The 19,950-nt window shown below is 43.3% G+C and overlaps 1 protein-coding gene across 2 annotated transcripts; it reads right to left on the bottom strand.

Annotated features, from left to right (window-relative positions):
- Nucleotides 1-1,721: 1,721 nt before the first annotated feature.
- Nucleotides 1,722-18,130, bottom strand: rfx4 (regulatory factor X, 4). 2 transcript variants are annotated; one of them, XM_030095600.1, is made up of 18 exons: nucleotides 17,902-18,130; nucleotides 15,706-15,792; nucleotides 15,461-15,521; nucleotides 12,426-12,549; nucleotides 11,219-11,280; nucleotides 10,601-10,814; nucleotides 10,029-10,106; nucleotides 9,790-9,953; nucleotides 9,579-9,679; nucleotides 9,406-9,464; nucleotides 9,155-9,299; nucleotides 8,728-8,822; nucleotides 8,116-8,233; nucleotides 6,654-6,758; nucleotides 5,769-5,930; nucleotides 5,488-5,653; nucleotides 5,260-5,398; nucleotides 1,722-3,036 (listed from the first exon to the last, which is right to left on the bottom strand). In XM_030095600.1, the coding sequence occupies exons 1-18, from the start codon at nucleotides 17,942-17,944 to the stop codon at nucleotides 2,764-2,766; spliced, it is 2,196 nt and encodes a 731-aa protein (XP_029951460.1). In that variant the 5' UTR covers nucleotides 17,945-18,130; the 3' UTR covers nucleotides 1,722-2,763. The 2 variants fall into 2 exon arrangements, with proteins under 2 accessions (XP_029951460.1, XP_029951462.1); XM_030095602.1 differs by having other exon boundaries at nucleotides 5,488-5,614; nucleotides 17,902-17,944.
- Nucleotides 18,131-19,950: the final 1,820 nt, after the last annotated feature.

Below are 19,950 nucleotides of genomic sequence, written 5' to 3'. Positions count from 1 at the left end.
AACCTCAAATGCATAAGAAAAACAAAGTGACCACTATGAACTGAAATGTAAATAAACACAAAGCAAAACTGAAAGAAGACTTTGCAAAGGCAAACAAGATCACACAATTGTACCTGCACACTATGTGCTTTTTTTGAGTAACTTTTCATCATCTGGCGAAATGAGCTTATTTACCATTCAGAACACATGTACCACACTGATTGATACATCTGGTGGGAATGTAGCAGGAAATGGGAATGAATGATTGTGAACAACAGGTGTAAAGACATACACACCTCTGAGTTTTATTGAAGATTTTAATCCTAGATTATGAAACATGAAATAGGACAAAAATAATCGCATTGATCTGATGTATCAAAACAAAATACTGACATAAACTCTGTGATTCTTACATAGGTTTTGCCTTTGATTCTGGTATGATTTTATTTTCATACTGAGTGTTGTGTAAAGCTCCTCAAATACAAGATTCTTAATGAACAGAGAAAACGCGAACATCAAGCTTTTCGCAGATGCCTCTGATCATTGTGAAAAAAGAAAAGAAAAGAAAAGAAGAAGGTATTTTCAACTATGAAAGAGCCAAACTAACTGATCATGTGACTTGAATGCAATTCAAGAACTTCAAGGGGTGGCTTCTACTCTGAGAAATCCTGGTCCAACATTATGAACCCATTGACCTCTCACAGCACTCTATCCACCCGGGGTACCGGAGCTGATTCTCACCCTGGCCACCGGTCCATCCTGCTCGAAACTAAGAAACCGATATCAGAACCTTGTTTCTAAGTAATTCACTCATACATAAATATTTCAGATAACAAAAGATCATTGGTCATAGACAAAAATAAACTTGATTACATTCTAAAGAACCCTAAAACAAAAAAGAAAGATTATCTTGTCATGATCAGTGTGAGAGATGATTCGGTTGGTATCAGATGAAAGTGTGTAACACGGCAGCGCGTTCCTCACAGCCGACCAGATCTCCGGTCTGATTCTTTAGTCCTCAGAGGATATTGATATTGACACTCAGGTCAGGTGATTAAATCTCAATGAACAGCGGACGTTTTTCCTGTCTTAAACACGTCCTCTGAATCAGAATGCTGCAGGACTTTCAAAGATGTAACACGGAGGATCTACTTTCTCATAATACGAACCTGAGCTGGGGTCAGGGGTCAGAGGTCACGGGACTGAGGTGCAGTGACCCCAACACAGCAGGACATTCTCCCCATAGAAATCTAACTCTTTATGCGGCGTGGCCCTTCGGCCCACGGCCCAACCCCCGCGATGTGCTGTCACTTGAAGGAGCGAAAGATCAGCTCAGAAAAGCTCAGGAAACATTTCTGCTCATTCAAAAATCAGAACACGAGGAGAGGGGAAGGATCACTGAGGGAAAATGAGTCATTTCCAGAAAACAGCTTTTATAAATAGGAATTCAGTTAACATGAATTGGAAATTAGTGAAATATCCTTTAAATAATTTTTGAAAAGTTAAAAAATATGATTAAAAAAATCCTAAGTTCACTTCAAGTGTCAATATTATTAAACAAAGATAATATTGGGGTCATTATTTGATTTATATGAATCATTTCATGCAAAAAAAATGGATAGATTTCTCCACAGACAGAATAAACAATGAGCGAAACACATCTGAAAGAAATGAGACAGCGCGTTAAATTGTGAAATTATTTATGTGGCAACATATCCCAACCCCCCCCCCCCCCCCCCCCCCCCCCCCCCCAACATACACATCAATTTCAACTGTGATAGTTTGACAGTCACCACAGATGGTCTCCAGTGCTTTTATTTACAGAAAAGTGACTAGATTTTTATGTTACTGTACACTTTGATATTTTCCCTTTTTATAAATACCCATAGGGTAATAGGTCCTCAGTAGCTTTGAGTGCATTATAAAGCACACAACCCTAGGTTAATGCATCTTTTACTAATCATACAAAACAGAGAACAAAGTACCAATTGTAACATAGAAAATAAAGGATACACCATGTTACAAAGTTACAGAAAATACATTTTATACATATATATGTATGTATGTATATACATATATATGTATTGTGTGTGTTTATATATAGTCACAGGAAAAACAGCAGAAAAGCTTGCAACAGAATACACTTGCTTTTGAGTCACAGCATTCAATCATTAAAAACAAACTATCCAAGATGGCGGCGCCTTAACACGCCGGTGAACGTCTCCCACGAGTTCACATCTGTAACCAAGGATGTTTTGGCTTCGTGCCGCTGCAGGTGGCTGGCGTCCCGCGACAGGGTTAAGGCAGTGCAGTTTATCATCACGCCCACATCTCAGCTGCAGAGGAAGTCGTGACAGGAGACGGCGGCGGCGCTGAGGTCGCCCACAGCAGCTTCCAGGCCTGACTGCTGGAGGTGTGTGTGTGTGTGTGTGTGTTACACCGATGCAGGAAAACTCTTGCAGAAGTGTACATTCCTTAAAACAAAGGCACAGCTTGGCAGCAGCATTGCACTCTTTAAATGATTTTGCTGCAAGTTTGGACACTCTATATGTTTTTAAAAAAAGAATTTCTCCCACCAACAGCTGAAGAAATTTGATAAATCTCTGCACAGAGTGATTGAAACAATGAGTTCCTACAAATTGTCTGATCGTCCCTACCTTGATTCCTATAACCTCAGATTGGTACTTTTGACCCTTAGCTGATTGGAAGTGTTCGGAGCCTTTGCGTCCGACTGGCTCCGAGGGTCCGGCGCTCGTCCGAAACGTCCAAAGTGATGTTTAAAGGCTATTTGGCCCAGCCCGTGGTGGCCTCCCCGTTGATGTAGGCAAAGCCGGGAAAATGCTGCGAGTGTTCGTACTCCGAGTTCCTGCGAGGGCCGAGCGGAGAGTACATGTCCCCGGAGGCGGAGTAGCGGGAGGAATGCATAGGTGGGCTTGTGTAACAGCTGTTAGCGGGCGACACGTCAGGCCACCGGGGGGCGACGGGCGCGGGGTGCAACCGAGGAGTGCTGCCCATCAGGCAGGGCTCCATTCGAGACATTTGGCCGTTGAGTTGGTACTGCGGAGGACAAGGAGGAGGAGGAGGAGAGAAGTTTAAGCTTCTTTTCTATATTTTTATAAAACTAATAATAACAAAAAATCATTTTTTTAAACTAAACTTAGTTTAAAAATCAAATAAAGCAAATAAAAATGAGTTATTAATGTCATACACACACACACACACACACACACACACACACACACACACACCATGACCTATTAAGAGATTTTAACCACCAGCAAGAGTTTGACTCTCAATCAGTAAGAGTTAGTGTTTCTGTTTTAAAATACATTTTTTTGTGTTTTGTTTAGTCTGCTAGTGAAGCAGCTTTAATTACAGTGAAAAGGAGACAGATTGTATCACTCTGCGCAATAAAACAAATAATCCAACAGGAGGATGAAGCGGCGAACAGAGTGGGGCGGATTCCTCACTATCCCTCACAAAATCAAATCATCCTCTGGATTTTATACCTGCTGGAGTTTGTATGGAAATTCACCCGGCTGACACTGACACACAGATTACATCCTGGACAGATTTCTAACACAGAGAGACTCACTGCCTCTAAAGTCATGCAAATACTATTTAAAGAAGCTCAGCCACAATCACTACAGAGTGTTTTTTTTTCTGTAATATACAAATAAAAGTAGGATTTCTCTGACATTTTAAGGTAACAGAAGTGATCAATCCTGCTTCCTATCAACTGCAGTGACAGAAAACTGAACTGTACACTGAGACTACAGGACACAGAGTGAAAGAAAACACAAGTTTAAATCTTCATGATCATTCAAAGCGTGCACCTGCTCTAAGAATGTCTACCTGCCATTTTGTCCAGCGCAGACATAAACGAAGGGGCTTGATAAAGACCCTGAATTTATCGTTTCCACAGTTTGCGACCCGGCTGTCCTCAGAGGCGGCGGCGGCCTCGCTGACATCATATTTGATGCCGTATTAAGTACGTGGCACAGGGTGTGAACTGACCCCACCGATGGTAATTTCCTGTCAGGGGAAATTGCTTCACAAGTTGTGCCACAGCGGTCAAAATAGAAAATTAACCCACTTAAGAAAATTAGCGTTTTTCACACAGAAAGCGGCTTTCCTGTGTTATTTTTGTTGCCTGTGGAGACCAGATACACTGACTAAACCAGTCTGTTGATAAAAATATGCGGAACAGATGGGGAGCGGACCGTCCTCAACCTCTCACACTGACAAAGTGCAGGCATTGTGCCCGATTTGAGCTGAGACGGGTCAGTAAAAAAAAGAAGTGGAAGTAGGACCCTTTTCCTTTTTCTCACTAAATATAAACACGACAGTCGATTCCATTATGAGGGGCTCACGGCATGGAAAAAGACAGTCAGCGCGGAGCTGGCGGCTCAGCTGCCTCTTGTTCACAGGCGGAAAAAGAGACCATTGAATAACAATATTTTAATAAACGCCCCCTTGCCCTGCTCCGTGGCCACTGGCTCCAACACATGAAGAGAGCATTGAGAGCTGGAAAGAGGAGCAACAGAGCAGGGCCCCTCTTGGCCCCATCCGAGCCACCTTTCACTGTCTGCTTCCGCTGTGTGTGGAGGGTGATTCAGGGACTTTAAGAAACCCAGCGAGTGCTGAGGCCCAGCTGATCTCCTCCCACTATAAAGGCAGCGGAGGCTGGAGGGCCCTTGACAGGAAATTACCGCCAAAGGAGTGAACTCACACCAAACGCTGCACGAGCAGCCGCATTGGCGGCTGCATCTCATCCCAATAACCTTTCTTCACTCGCATTTAAATCTTCACTTCTTTGTTTATTCCCTTGAAGGCGCAGCTCAGATGCTGCAAGGTCTGTGTGATCACAGTCTACTAACTTCTCTCTGTACTCTTCTCATTTCATACAATGAGTTTTAGTTGATTAAAAAAAACAGCTCTAAACCCATGAACACTCACAGATCTGTTCCACATCAGCACTGAAACAAACTGACCTTTTAAATCAACTTTTCGATCAGATCTATTCATTATTTACCTCATAACTTGAGCATTTACACCGGTTGTCACATCTGAAGCAGTGCATCAAGCCACAGCCGTCATTCCTTCTTTGCATTTACTGAAGATCCAAGACTTTAAAATCATCAATTTCCCAACATTTGAGTCTGATTTTCAAAAACATTGATGAGCCTGTTTTCGGCTTGGCTTTAACTCTGCTGAAAGAGTTTATCCAGTTAATCTAGTCATCCAGTTAGTCTTCAATATGATCTGACTGGGTCTGACCTGTGCGGAGGAGCGGTGGTAGGCGGAGTAGTGGAGCGGGGCCGGGATGGCCGGCTCGTGGGCCAGACTCGGGTACTGGCTCTGGATGGAGTGCGGGTGCTGGTTGGCGTAGCTGCCGTAGTTGTAGCTACCGGTGTACCTGAACCAAAGTTAAAACTCTTTCATTTCAACTGAACTGCTTTCAAAGAACACCCTGAGAGCGAGCGCCGTCGCAGCGGTGGTAGTTACCCGTGCTCCTCCCTGTGGGTGTAAACCGGCATCCTGTGGGCCGAGGACGGAGGGGGCACCGGAGCGCTGCTCCTCATGCAGGACAGCTGCTGCCCGGCCTCGGGAGTGGAGCCTCCCGCTGTTGTCACTGTGTATGTAAGGGACCAGGTATATGACTGAACAGCGCCTGGTAGACACATATACACACACACACACACACACAGGGACAGCGTTTTGGCGCAGAGGAACTACGTGCAGTGAAACCTGTCGAACTCCGCCTCGGCGTGCAAGTTCCGCCTCACCTGTGGTGCTGGCCACGCCCGTGTACTCCGGGGACACCGCCGCCGTCGGGGAGCTGGCGGAGGAGACGCCGACCGAGTGGACCGACCGGGCGGGGGAGTAGGACCCGGGAGAGGGGGAGGCGGGGGTCGTTTCCGTCAAGGTGAACTCCTCCTCTCTCTCTGCTGGAGGCGCGAGGTGGGAAGAGTGAAGGAACAGTGAGTTCAGTGTTTAAAGGTCAAAAATAAAACCGTAGTTAGTTTGACAGCAAGCTGTCGTCGACTCTTATCTATAATCGATCAAGAGTTATTTGACTGAACTAAACTATAAATTCAAGTTTATAAGAAACAGATTAAAAAAAATGATTCATCCAAAATACTATGAAGCATGGCTGAAAGACTAACTTTATATATTTCTCTATGAAGTTTATTAAAGAAAATAAACCAATTTTAACTGAATACAGACACAGTTAAATTTGCTGTTCTGTAATTTTACTTCAGTTGAACTTACCTGTACAACCAAACAACCACAAAAAAGTCATTTTTTTAACCTGTTCTCTTCAGTAAGGAATAATTTGGACCCAAAATGTCAACAGATACCGAGAAATACAGAGAAATTCAAAGGCTGTACAAATAGAGTTTTTATTGTACATTGAGAATTTGCACAGCTGATTAATCTGATGATTGTGTTTTCACGAACTTCTACACAGATTCTTCGATACAAATCAAGAAAACACTGATGATTTCTTAAAACTCGATGTGAAGTTGGAAAGTTTAGTCTTTTTCTTTAAACCAAACCACACAGCCCTAACCTAAAGCATTTTGGGGGAATTTTCAGTAGCACCATCATCTTATCAGACAAATGAATGAGTCAGGTGTCCAGAGTCGTCCTACCTGTGCTGCCTTCGCCCTTCATGGCCCTCATCAGGTCGTTGGCCCTCTCCTGGCAGTGCAGAGACTCCAGCAGGTAAAGGACATAATCGTCGAACATGAGGTGGATCAGATGGAAAGAGCCTGTGGACACACGCGAAACAATCGGCAAGTGTGTCCTGCACCAAATCTGAGTTTATACACTCGTTCTCCACTTCATGAGGGCGCATCAGGAATAATGTTTAGTCTGGCTTCAGATCATTCAGGCTGCAGTTTTTTAACCTCATCGTGAACACGAGAGAAGAATAAGAAGTCTAATGTGATGCTGTGCACGCATTACGAGGCGTTAGTGATGCGACTGGATGATTTCACATCCTGACGGACGCCGTCATCACGAGGAGCCGGGCGCGCCGGTTCCTGTGTGCCGACTCAGTGCCAGAAATATGCCGGCTGACCCCGGGGTCGCACGCAGGGATGAGTCCGTGGCGTGTCACAATTGTGTTATTGTGCGGGCCGCAGCGGCCGCCGCGTGCATAATAAACACTCGCGTCCATTCAGGGGAGGAGGGAAGGGGAGGGGCTTAGCGCTGACCGGTCATAAAATGGAAAAGACAGGCAAACACATCGGGAGAGGGGAGGGCCGGCTTTTGTTAATTAGCTGTTTGTGCACAGAGAGCTGCTTTATCAAAACACTGCAACCAGCTGTGTCTTTGATATTCACAGACACAGCCAAAAGACACCGGCGCAGGAAAGAGCAGCCATTTTCTTTTCTTTAATTTTTACTGCTCGCAAACCTCGGCTGTGCGCGACAAGCTGTTAAAGCGGCGGCCGTTTCACTTGTTCTTCCCCTCTTCAAGGTTCAAACTCACACAGACCAAGAAGTCCGAAATGATTTCTTGGTGTTTGGATAATGATGCATTCACACCAATTAAACTCTCATTAATACAAAGTAGGAATGTAACTGAATACCAGATTTACTGTTTCTTTTTTAAAATGGATAAATGTACTTTAGCAAGCATCAAACTCATTATAACTGGAGAAGAATAATAAAATAAAGTTGCTTTGTATAAAATCTGGTAAGTGAACATTATTTTTAAAAACATAATTGGAGCAGATATTAATTTAAAAAAACAGGAAAAGAAATATTGTTTTCTAAGTCAAGTTAAATATTTGAAATCATGCTTTTGTGTAATAATGTTTAATAGCTGAAAATTACTTTAGCACCCTGAATTAATTTGATCTGTGGCGCATATTGTACATGCACATTATGTTTTTTATCTAATTGGTAATTTTTTTGTTAATTGTACAATCACAAAATCTAAATAAAAACATTTTAAACATCTTGTGAATATGAATGAAAAACTAAATATTTCATTAAATATTTTGAAATGTTTTCTGGGCTGTAACTCAATAGAGAAAAACTTTCTTTTTCTGAATGAACAATCAACTGCACGATTTGTGTGTTTCCCGTCTGAAACGGCGGCAGAGCGCAGGCGGCTCACCGAAGCTGGGCGCGCTGTGGAGGGTCATATCCCGGATGACTCTGGTCCCAAAACATGACCACATCAGCAGGAACTGTTGGGCCACCTTCTTCAGGCACCCGGGCCTCTTCCCCGCCACCTAGAGAGAACATTTCCATGAGAAAAGAGGAGGGGGAAGGGTGGCGATGCCGGGGTAGAATTAACCCCTGGGTCCGTATTGGGGCTTAACCCTCAGGAACGAAAAACATGTCAACAAGTCAACTATTTAATTTGCCCCCGGGGACACGCCTTCCTATTGAACTATTGTCTGGGCGGTCCGAGATGTTGCCGGGGCAACCAAATTTTACAAGCCCATATCTGGCACATAATGGACGCAAATGGGAAGCTTGAAGACATCATTAACTGGGAGGGCTGCAGCGTAAGTGCCCGGGTCTAAGAAAGACATGCAGAGAAGATGGGCTTTCAGCCGCAGGTGTCTCCGCGAGGGGGGGAAGAGACACTTCAGTGAGTTAAAATCACTCCTAAACTCCCACTTCATCTCCATCTGACACTGTCTCTCTGCTGAGTCGCATGAGATTAAAAAGTGATTTTTTTTTTCTTTACTGAGAGAAGTAACAGCGTCCGCCGTCTGACCTTGACGACGCAGCGATCCACCATGGAGTCCAACCACTCGATGTACGCCTCGATCGGAGACTGCTCCTCCAGCAGCCGGTCAAACTCCTGGTACACTGTGACAACGAGAGCAAACGTCAGGTCAGGCGGCGCTTTGCATCACTTGACTTAAGAAACAAACAAAAAAAAAAAATAAAAACCCACAACAAAGAGTTGGATGCAAACATGGGCTCCGACATATCTGTGACCTCTGACCCTGCCAGGCCTGCGGGGATGGAAGATGCTCCGCAGGGTGTTTGAAAAGGAGAGGGAACCTGTTTAACCTTTCGGTCTCCATCATTAACACTTTGACTCTGCCGGTCGTGGGAATGACTGTCCTTCAGTCGTGTCGTTTGCGTGAAAGTAAAAGTGCGGTGGGAGCGGAGTCGGTTCCGCCGTGAGGACTTACAGTTGATAATAAGCTGCCTGTGCTCCTCCTGAGAGTCCTCCATGGTGTAAAGTGTCTGCTTTGTGATGCTGTTCAAGTCCACATTCCTCCAGTCCTCCAGCATTTGAAAAGTGATGTCTGCGCTGTTTATCACAGTCCGCGACGCCTGCGGACAGATAAATCCACAATATGATGCACCCAGGCATACCCACATGTCCTTATCAGCTTTGTTTTTTCATATGGATTTTATTAAAAAAAACATTCAGTCCGACCTGACATAGATGGTTTAAAGACGTTTGCCGCTTCAGAATCTGAGAAAATCTCCTCGATACTGGAAATAAAAACAGCACAGAGAGAGCATGGTTAATTTTAGGAAGCCTGTTTTATGACATGGAAAAGAAAAACGGGAGATAAATGATCATGTTTGTGCGATTTTTGGACTTACATTCAAATTTGATATTCCTCAAGTTTTCTGGGAGGTCATGAAGTGCTATTTTGAGCCACTCGTCGAGTTGTTTGGCGAATTTTCGTATAACCTGAGTCAAACTGTGGAAGAAAGCAGATCTATGAGGGAATTTTTTTTTTCTTTTGGATCTCTGGTCATTTGTTACGCGTTAGTTTGGACGTCCACGTGGCTGCAGACTGCAGTCTCTCACCTGTCAGGCAGTGCTTGCAGTACGGTGGGCATCAGCACCCCGGAGATGGCCTTGTAGAGGATGGAGTCGCAAACGCCCACTATGTTCACCACGGTGGGGGAGCCGAGCACGGGGAGCATGTGGGGGGGCATGCCCTGCCAGAAGTGCAGCAGGAAGCTTTGGACCTGCGGGGGCGAGTTCACGTTCAGTCACGGAAAGCAGGACGGACGGGACAGTTCAAACTTGAATCGAGCGCTCGCCTCGTCAAAGTTGGCTCGGATAACCGTGTCCAGGATCCTCTGACAGTGCGTCCTGTACATCATGATGAAGGTCGACACCTGTAGAAAAACAACACGGAATTAATCTAATTGCATCACAAAGCTAACAGCTTTTCTCCCTCTCTGGGTGGAAAACATTTAAAAAAAAAAAAAAAAAAAAGTTACAAAAACAAGAAAATAAATCTTGAACAAAGCATGTGAAGCAATAAATACATGTTACAGGTCTGGGCTGGAGTAATATAAAACGAGCTTTAGAGATCAGCAAAAACACAAACCATTTAAAATCATGGCCCCCCTTTAAAAGCCGGACAGCTAGTGCCTGTCCTTTGTCCGCTGCTAGATCTTATTATCTCCCCCGAAAAGATTAAGAGTTAGTGAGGAGCCAGCATATAAATCCTCAAGGTCCTTCTCTGAACGCAGAGCCAGTGAAGGTCTCGGGGCAGATAAAAGAGCCAGAGGGGGCGCGGGGACGGCGAGATGGCCGGGAGGCTTGAGAGAGGAGTGAAGGGGAGGGAGGGGCACAGTAAGGATGGACTTTTAAAACTCCTGTTTACCCTCTCTTCTGGCAGGCTGGCCGGCAAATTTAGGTCTTTGACATTTGGAAACTCTGGCAGGAGCGTCCCCAGCTTGGAGCGCGGTGAATACGCCACTGTCTGCTTGGTGACCTCTTTCTTCCCCGTCTCGTTCACCCACGCCGCTCCCTTTTTGGAGTACATCACGTCATAGTACTGGGAGGTCTCCTTCACCGCTATGCCGTAGTAGTGATACCTGGGAGGCAGAGGAAGGTGGGCGATCAAAGAGCAAATACCAACAGAACATTTAACCAATTAAACGATTTAAAACATACAGGGTAACTAAAACTGCAGCTGAGACTGAATGCTGTCAATGCTGCAATGCAATTAAATCTGGTGTTGACTCTGAGCATCAGAGAACACAAACACACATATATAAGTTTGTTTTTTATACTATACATATTCTGTTGTAAGAATGAAATGACAAAAAAAGAAAACAAAGGAGATGAGGAGACATTAATAAGTGGCAGTAAAGCTTTCGAGAGAATGAGTTCCCTGATTCCAAGTCTTTTGTTTTTGGGCATTTCTCTTGACTTTTTATTGGCGCGAGTGTGAGAAATGCGAGAGGTAATTAAAAGAATAAAAAGTGAAAGGCCTTACTTGGACTGGCCTCTTGTCCCCAGTCTCCTGGTAGTCAGAGCTGGAAACTGTTGCCTGATGATCTGTTTATTGAAGGAAAGGAGATCTGTGAGTGTGCGGCAGGTGCAGAGAGACAGGTTCATTTTATACACATCCTATCAGCTTTTCACTGCAGGGTTTGAAGAAAAATAAAAAAGAGTTCGACATACGTGATTTGGAAGACTTTAAATCACAAAACAGTGAATGGGATAGATATACACAATAAAAAAACTGGATTTGTACAGTATTTTCAGTAAGTTGTGAGAAAACAATCCATAGTGAGGTGAAGGACCAGAGAAAACTTTGAGAGCCAAACATTTACGACGTCCAGGAGTTTTACCAACATCCACCCATCCTTACTCCTTCTTTCTCATCTCCACGCTGTCCTTCTTCCTTTCCTCTTTTTTTTTTTTTTTTTTTTTTGTCCAAAAGAGATTGGCTCCTCGATCCAGCTCCCGGTGCAGAAACTTTAGCAAACAGTGTAGCTCTCCATTGTGTGGGATGAAAAAAGAGGCCAAGCTGTGAAGTTTCTGTCAGGCCCCGCTTGATAAATGAGCAGACAGGGAGGCAGTCCGGGCCCTCTCTCATTTTTTTGTCCTGAATCAATGAAGCCTTCCTAAAGGACACCCCACACTGCTCCAGCCACTGATCTAACATTCCGCAACATCTCACCCTTCCAAATTTCCTTTAATTACACATTAATCCAGGCCCCTTCTCTTTTTCAATATCTTCCGACAGGAGCTGCGGAGGGGAGAGGGGGTGGGTCGGGGTTGGGGGTGGGGGCCGGACTCCGGGGTACAGGGGACGGCTGTGAGGGCGGGGGGGGAGGAAGGCTGAGGAACTTCTCGGGGTTGTGGGAACAGACGAAAGCACATCTCCTTTGGCTCTAGATTATGTGTTCAGTGAGCGAGCTTTGCTTCACACTGAGCTGCAGTCCATGTAGCTCCAGCGCGGCGGCGGCGGCGGCGGCCGGAGCCGCGGCGCAGAACCAAGCCAGGCATGAAATGGTCAGACTAATGCTCATGTGGCTGCTTGAGTGAAAAAGATTACTGCTTTCATTAGGATTCAAACATCTGACCGTTTTGTGTTTGCTGAGTCGCTTCCAACAGATTTGAAGTTCTCACCGACGACAGAGGAGGAAGACAAAAAGCTCTCGTTTCGCGTCACCTTCGCCGCGCTGGAATCTCACCTTTCCGAAGCTGGCGGCGTTGACGGGCTGCGTGTCGTGCTTCTCACTGAAATCTAGGTAGTGCATGTAGAGAGCGCTTCGAGGGATGCACACACCTTCGGCTATCTCGTAGTTTTCTTCTAGCCTGCCGGTGACACAAACAACCGTCAGCGAGTGCAGGAATAAAGTGACTCAGAAGGTCTGCAACAAGCAGGCCTCCTGGATTTCATGGTGTTCCTTGAGAAAAGCATCAAACAAGTGCAAAATCTCCAGTGTGAGTGTGTGCAAATGTACTGCGGATGCAGCCAGTTTATCGGCTTTTGGCTGGTGAAACATGAGAGGCACACAAGAACAAATTAATGCTGAACAAATATTCTTCTTATTTAGGATAAATTCCCTTGCCAAACATTTAACAGCACCAAAAAAAATCCCAAAAACTTATCAATGTCTGATAAGACTGTGACAAGCTGTTAAAGATATTTAATGAGTACGAAAAAATGTATTTATAAAGACTAACCAGCTCGGTAAATGGTTTGTGATGCACATATCAGAATTGTAAAAACAGAATTTCTCCTAAAAGAGTGTATGTGTGAGCTATATAAATGTCTATAAAGCAACAGAACTTAAATCTCTCAACCAAATAATACAGAAACGAAAGTGTATCACTGTCTATAGCTGTGAGCGTCTATTTTACGTTTGTTTATTTAGTGCATTTCTTTGAGTTACTTTGGAGATCATCTGCCTCCTAATTGTCCATCTTGAAAAGTGATTTGCTTAAATGAAGTTGTGGAGCCGAAGTTTTATGTTTTTTTGTACCAAACCACTACCCTTAGTATTCCAAAGTCTCCAAAATCTTTTTAAATTATAGTTTATCAGTCCATCTTTCAAATAACAAAACATAAGTTACTGAATCACAACGATCCTCGAACTGAACCCTGCGGTACACCAACATCATGGTTTATGCTGATTTTCCGTTTAGAGTTTCTGATTTTTTGTTACAATATAATATTCTGAGCTGAGCTGTATGAAGACTAAATGATCACTGTGGAAACTGGTAAGCTCAGTAAATATTTAGTGGTGCACATTCGACTTACGTAAAATGGATTCACTCCTCATCTCTCTAAACCAACAGCAATCTCAATCAGTTAAACCAAAGAATGATTCCAACTATAGAGCTGTATGTAGCTGTGTTCACTGCTTTGTGAGCAGTTCTTAAATCATATCTGAGCTTAAAATATAGTGCATCAGTAATGTTTCGTTGAGTTTGTTTGGGAAATAATCTGCTGCCTAATGATATAACTAAGGTCTAAATGAACTAATTTAAATGTTGTTTAAGTTCTTTTTCTGTAACATGAACATGTGAAAATGTTTTTTTCTCCAAACTCATGTGACTAAATTTCATCAAACAAGCAAAAAATGAAAAACACTAATAGACAAAGCACCCAGTACAGAGCCTTGAGGTACACCTGCAGCATTCCAGTAATTAGCTGAAAATGTTGTAAACTCAATAATTTTACAGATTACTATACCACAATCTGACGTTACTGTAGATTTATAAATTACCTCTTTCTACTGGATGTGATTACAGTGTTTCTTTGTTGTTGTCGTTTTTTTAATAAAACCAGTGCTGCACGAGGAAATCAAAAACGTGCATCCAGATAGGAAAGTTATTTTTTTCCCTCATGCAGTTTTCTAAATGTTTTGTAAACATGTGTCAGTGAAAAATATCCTATTTCTACTGCGTCCCATAAGCTTTATTAAATGAAAGCAGCAAAGAGCAGGAAGACACGCACTGTAACGTTTGTACGAGATCTTGTCTCTGAGGCTCAGAACGCTGGACGAAGCGACAAAATCATCACAAAAAATGTACATTTGGAATCTGGTTCTTCATAGAATTACTTCACTCTATTAATTTGTTGACACAGAGACTAATTTCGGCTGTTTTATGAATAGTAAAGCTAAACATTACATTTCTATTGATAAAATTACAACAGAAATAAAGTCTTTCTCTACTTTCTAAAGATCATTTTAAAATTGAATCCATACAGATACCCATAATATCTGGCAGTATCTGGCTTGATCGTGCCCATTTAGCTATTTAACCTACATCTCCGGTCACTAATTAAGTTGTAAAGTGTGTTTTTAATTCTAATGAATATAAAAAAATGTATAATTACAGTCATTTTTATGTCTATCAATGTAAAAACAGCGAAAATAGATAAATAAATAAATTCTAAAAAAAAAATGCTGGTTTAGTTTTGAACAATTACAGGTAAACTTTAGCTACACAGTCAATATGTTTGTTTGTTTTTCCCCCCCGATTAAACCCCAAATTGATCCAATCCAGTAGCACTTTGAGGGAATAGAGGAATACTCGTTACTCCACTGAGACTCCAGCTATCATATGATTTTGGATTAAATATTTATTATGATTATAATGTTATTCTTTGCACTTACCAAGCAAGTTCAATCAAGAACAAAATTTATGTGGGGAAGTTTCACTCTCAGACAAGTAAATTGCAAATAGACATGGTTGTGTGTTAGTGTGTGTGTGTGTGGTGTCACGTCAGTTGAAGTTTGAGGATTTGATGTTCAAGCTGCTCTTTTATTATTGTCGATCCGAGTCAACTATATAAAAGTTGCTATCAATTTTCATTTTTTTTTTTGTAATTTGATGAAAGATTTAAAGATTCAGTTATAAATCGAGCCAGCTAAACATAGAGGAAACCACTGTTCAACATGAAAGATTCAGATTAATGCAAAAATGTCTGACATGAGGAAAAAATGATTAATTCTGTACATGTTTAAACTGCAGAGGGACATTGAGACAATACAAAAATCGTTCTGCGATGTGAAAATCAGTTAATAAGACTGACATGACATCTGCACTGATGCTGCACATTTAAAAAAAATCAATACTGAATGTTTTTTATTATTTTGTATTTATTTCAAACACATTTTAGAGACTCGGCATGATTTAGATAAAACTCATCTGATGTTTTCTCTTTGATTATTTTATGAAAAACAAAAGTTCTAAATCTATTTAAATGACTCACCATTCCAGAGTAGCCGGTGTCGAATGAGGTTTAGAGGCTCTGTTGTTTTCTTTTTCTTCATCTGAAATGTACAACACACACACACACAAACAGCTGAATGACAGAAGAGTGGCAGAAACACACAGAGCGTCTAATTCATTCTGTGTAAACAGGATTAGAGACATTTCATGTGAAGTGATTTAAACACACATCACATGCGAGCGTGAGCCCGTTGGGTGAGGCGTGGCTGTGCCGGTCCTGCTTACGTTCGTCGTTGGACATGTTCCCCAGAGACGTATGGCTGGAGTATCGCTTGCTCTCGCTCTCGTTGAGGCATCTTTCAATCCAGCTCTCTATCAAAGACATGAAGGACCACAGGATCACCTCTCATTCCAGCGCCAAACACTACATTTAAATCAGTCAGTGGGACTAATAAATGCAATTTGCCGACATCAACTTTAACATGTTTAAAAATGATCTAATGTTCCCGGTGAGACTGAGAATGTCCATTTAAAATCTTTTTTTTTTTCTTCTCTGGATTGACCTGATGTCCACCTGCAGCAGAAAAGAGCCAAAGCTGTATTTACATAAACAGTGCAAATCACTGGCTATACAGGACATTTTAAATGTCACTAATGTGACAGGCCGAAGCCACAACAATCGATTGTATGGGCAGCAGTGCAGCCACGGCTCTATTTGAGATGTTTTCACCGAGACGGCAGGAATCCAGCATTGTTCCCAGGAGACTACGAGCATACACACTCGCTTAAAAGAGCCCGTGCACATTACTGAAGCAGTCTGGTGGAATAGGGGCCATTGTCCTGTTTTAATTTCTACTTAGAAATAGCTCGACTGGTGTGCTTTCTGTGAGCGAGCAGCAGCCAAATCACCAAAGCTTTCATGTGGACACAGCCTGAGATAGAGGAAATCTATTTTAGAGCCTTTTACAAATACTGTGGGAAATTCACTTTCGTTAAAGTGAATTGATGTGATTTGCACATTTTTTTTTTGTTGTCAGTTTATAAACTGAAACATCTTTAAAAACCTTTAATGTGGCCACAGAAATGTCATAAACAGAATAAGTAAATAAATAAAATGGTTTTATTTTGCATTCTGTGATTAAAAGAGATGTTATGTAACCTGGAATGGAAATGAGCAGGAAAAGTCTCTCAACATTTCTTTGCAGCTCTGAAGTGAAACAAGCCGGAAACTTCATTTCACGTGCATCGAAACTTTTTGATGCACGGTTTTTTTTTAAAACCTGAATATTTTGTATTCAGGATAGAAACTGACAACAGACACAGGCGCTGCTGCTGCTGCTGCTTCTGGCAGGAGGACCTTTTGGTGCAGCTTCCGAGGGAACGCAGCGGAGAAAAGTTTTCAAAGTTTACACTCGGTGAGGAATCTGCACCTCGACAACGAAAGAAAAGGCTGCAGACCGAGTCCATGACAGGAATAAAACCTCCAAATACAACACAGGGCTGTTGTTCTGATGTTGTCCTCGTTTTGAACGACACGTTCTTTAACCACCGTGTTGCTGCAGTACGAAAAGAATAACTTATTTTTCACTTAAAAACATTTGCATTTTAACTGTGATATCTTCACAAACAGTCTTCTGACATCTTTCAACATTTATCTTCAGTTTTTCCGTAATTAAAAAAAAAAAAAAGAATTAAGAGAGAAAAGCACACACATCCAAAAAAAAAAAAAAAAAAGGAATCTACTGAAGTGGAGCTAATTCTCCTCAGAGGCTCAGATCTTAAGCTTCATTTGCCACAAGAAGAGATAAGTTGGGGCTCTAAATAATTGGATTAAATCTGATCAACAAGTGAAATGAAGGTTCGGTCATTTACTGACACACATTCATGACTAAAATACAACAAGCTACAAATTATGAATGATAATAAAACAACTTAAGTATTCGAGTTTATTTTTAAAAGCCACTTTTGGCATTAAAACAAAATACAATTACATCAGATCAATTTACTCATTAATCGTGAATGAGTTTTCACTCTGTTAAAAACATCTTTTGCTTGAAATCAAGTTTTAAAGTTGACTTCATGGCTTTGTTTGCCAGTTTTCTATAAAACAAAAGTGAAAAGCAGGTGCACATGATGTGCACTTGTCTTGTTTTACTTTCCTGTTCACTCTTCATGATCAGTGCCCTGGTTTAACTACAAAAGCTAGAAAAAAAAAAAACCCAGTGAGAAACCACTTGTCTGAGTCAGTTTTAGTTTTTTCAAAAAAGTGGACAATCGCATCCTGTAACAGATCCTCTCATGGTTGGATGTGCCCAAAAACTACTCCTGTACCAAGAAGTTCAGGAGTGTAAACGGGTAAAATGAGCACATGAGCAGTCAGACAGTGGTCCTGAATCACTGAGGAGAAAGTTTCAGGACGGCAGCAGAAGCTCTCACACTCTCTGCAAAACATCCACACGAGCAGAGTTTAACGGGACTGACCTGTGGAATCCATGTCCGGCTCCTCCAGCAGCCCGCAATGCATCCTCTTCCCATCAACGACACTGGCTCCTCCAAGAAAATGGCTTAGTGCACGTTTCCCCCTCCTCGGCGGCTCTCCCCTCGTCTCGCTCTGCGTTTCCGTGACCACTGCCCGTCACGGGAGATGTTGAGGATCTGAGGTTTGCCCGGAGAGGGGTGGTGTTGGCGAAGGAGAGGAGGGGGCGCGGGGGGGGGGAGGTGGGAATGAGGGTCGAAGGGAGGGGTGGGGGGTGGGGGTGGAGGGGGGGGTAAAGACTCCAGAAATCCAGCGGGGGGAAAGCCAGACCCGTCAAAATGTTTGCTGATGTTTCATGGGAAAGGGGCTGATTTTATAGGAGCCCTGATGGGGACATGTCATTGATAGGCTTGGAAGGCTGATGAATGGCCCCAAGTCAGATGGGGATGTGGCAAGGCTCACTGGAAGTCTTTTGTGGGGCTGTTTTGAATAAGAAAAGCTCCCTCCCAACGAAAAAAAAAAAAAAAAAAAAAAGAGGCTTAGATCTACGCAGTCCTAACACTGTGGCCTCCCCATCTTCCATTATGGCATCTAGTACGTTTTTATACACCCTCCAGCACCAAATAAACATATCTACACAACCGCTGATCCTCAAGTTTCCTCAAGTTTTAAACTCCAGATCCACATCCTGCAGACACTTGTTGCCACATTTGTGCTGCTTCAAACTTCACCCGGTCACCGAAAAGTCTTCGCGATAACTTTTATCCTGAAGAGTTGACGCTCGACGGGCTCGCAACGCTCACCCGAACCTGTTGCAAGCGTGAATTTTTTTTTTTTTTTTCCGTGTGGTTCTCGCTTCTTTTTTCGCGGTGGCAACCTTATTTTTGGTGTGCCTCTGAGAAGAGGGAACGGTCACAAAGGGGGGGAAGTAAAAGTGCAAAGCCTGAGGCTGGGAGGGCTCTGATGGAGTGCCTGAGAGCTGGAGAAGGGAAAGCTGTGATTAGAATATGAATGGAACTGCAGGAGAGGGGGAGAGGAGAGGGGAAAGAAGAGGGGAGAGGAGAAAGGCGGATTATGGCTGAATTACTCACCACACCATGGACAGCAAAGGAGGACTTTCTCCACCAGTGCGCAGGCGTGGGCGCCGCCGCCGCCGCCGATACTCACCAGCACTCAGCGTGCGGCCACCTGGAAGCACGGAGCGGCCGCCGCGTCGCACGCCAGGCCACGCTTTGTGCATCCAGGATCACGCACGAAGGAAGAAAGCTGCTGAAATGAGCGAAACTTTGGGGAAAAATGTGGAACGTGGGCTGTAAATCCAAGTTTTTCACAAGAAAATACCACATAAAGACTTCAAAAGAGTCAACAGCCGAGGGTCCGAAGGCCGGCCGTGACCTGAAGTGATGGTTTAATTAATTTCGGCGAGAAAAAGGTGGCTTCTGTACCTCCGTCGGTGGACGTCACTCTCTGCATCCTGTTGCTCTTAACTGCTAATTAGAGCATTATAAAATAGGACAGGTGCAGCCACCACCACAGCTCTTCCGTCCATTCTATCCTCGCACACTTGGCCCGCACAAACGGATGTGTTTGGCTTTTGTTCGCTGAAAAGGCCCCAATTGAGCTGTGTGTGTCTGCGTGACTGGGGGGTATGGCGACGCCACATACGAACATGTTGGTGGCATTAAGGCTGCGCTTTAAAGAGGAAACCGGGCGACTCAAGGCAGCTTTTCAGGTCGGGGTGACACCGACAGGGCCTCCGCTTCAATTCCCGCTCGCCATCAAACATTCAGCCGTCTGCTCAACACATGAAGTCTGAATCCGCGCGGTCTTCTCCCGAGCATGGAGACACGTAAAAACCAGCCCAGCTTTTAAATACAGCCACGAATAAAAACAGACCCAAGAGCAAACAACAACCGAAAACAGTTCTTCTCTCATCCTGCGCTTTTAAAATCATCCTAATGCAGGCATGGCAAAGATCAGACTGTCTTATATAATGATTTCCAGGAGATCTGTACATTGACGGTATGATATTTTTTAACACAAATGATTCGGTT

The sequence above is a fragment of the Salarias fasciatus genome, chromosome 7 (genome assembly GCF_902148845.1).
Source record: "Salarias fasciatus chromosome 7, fSalaFa1.1, whole genome shotgun sequence".
Lineage (NCBI taxonomy): Eukaryota > Metazoa > Chordata > Actinopteri > Blenniiformes > Blenniidae > Salarias > Salarias fasciatus.
This window is presented reverse-complemented; position numbering and strand designations above follow the sequence as displayed.